General features: G+C 55.0%; 1 protein-coding gene across 1 annotated transcript; it reads right to left on the bottom strand.

Annotated features, from left to right (window-relative positions):
• Positions 1 to 6: 6 nt before the first annotated feature.
• LOC107580738 (TAF5-like RNA polymerase II p300/CBP-associated factor-associated factor 65 kDa subunit 5L) lies at positions 7 to 1,044 on the bottom strand (the record flags this gene model as incomplete). The annotated part of the gene is made up of 1 exon (XM_016266385.1): positions 7 to 1,044. A coding segment is annotated over one exon (798 nt), but the record flags the coding sequence as incomplete, so codon positions are not given.
• Between the last annotated feature and the right edge of the window lie 124 nt (positions 1,045 to 1,168).

Here is a 1,168-nt window from a genome sequence, read left to right on the forward strand (position 1 = left end):
GGGGGTTTATTGTATTACAGTAATAATAAGATCTTAGGTACAAGTTTGTCATAATGTCACCATACCAAAAAAATAACGGTGCTAAATGGCTTCACTTTACTTATAGGATGAATTCACATAAACTGGAACACATTTTGCCATTGAGATTATGTGCCAATTATCCTGAATTAACCCTAACAATTTCATCAGATTTTGGGGTGAAATATGACCCGGGTGTGTTTTGTTGAGACTGACCCCCGCACACTCTCACTGTTCCTGTTTCTCCAGTGCAGTGCCCGTCACCAGCAGCAGGTTGCAGGCCATGAACTGCACATTGAGGATGTTGCTAGTGCTGCCTGTGTACTGTCCGATTAGCTCGCTGCTGGAGCCATCGCTGGGGGCGCTGCCGTGGGCGCCGCGTATGTCCCAGACCCGCACTGAGTTGTCCATGGAGGCGGAGGCCACCAGACTGCTGTCCTGACTGAAAGAGAGACTGGTGATGCTGTCGCTGTGACCCCGCAGGTCTTTGAACAGGCTGCCGGACGCCAGATCCCACAGCTTCAGTCTCTGGTCCTCTCCGGCCGAGGCCAGGTATTTGCCGTTGGGCGAGAAGGCGAGCGACAGCACGGGCCCGCGGTGCCCGGTGAACAGCCTCACGGACGCCCCCTGCTGCGTGCTCCACAGGCGCACGGTTTTATCCGTGGAGCCCGTCGCCACGTAGTTGGAGTTCGGGTGGAATTTGACACAGTTGACGTCGGAGAGGTGTCCGGCATACAGACGCAGCGGATAGGTGCGTGCGAAGCTCCAGAGGCACGCGGTGCGGTCGTGGGACGCCGTGGAGAAGTAGAGGCTGCAGGGACTGACGTCCACGTCCCAGACGGGGTAGGCATGGCCGCGGTACAGGACGGTGTTCGTGAAGCTGCTCAGGTCCCAGAGGCGCACGGTGGAGTCCTCCGAACAGGACAGCAGGCCGGAGCCGTCCGTCAGGAACGCCGTGCAGTACACGGGACCGCTGTGAGCACGCAGGGTCTTTATCTCACTGCCCAAGGCATCCTCGTCATCGGCCTGATTACAAACAAAGACACATGTGAAAAACTCAAGATGGACGGAAACACTTTAAACCACTTAAATATGTGCATAATATAATAGCAAATATGTGACCCTGGACCACAAAACCAGTCATAAGGGT

The sequence above is a fragment of the Sinocyclocheilus grahami genome, unplaced genomic scaffold, assembly GCF_001515645.1.
Source record: "Sinocyclocheilus grahami isolate Dianchi unplaced genomic scaffold, SAMN03320097.WGS_v1.1 scaffold42512.1, whole genome shotgun sequence".
Taxonomy (NCBI): Eukaryota; Metazoa; Chordata; class Actinopteri; order Cypriniformes; family Cyprinidae; genus Sinocyclocheilus; species Sinocyclocheilus grahami.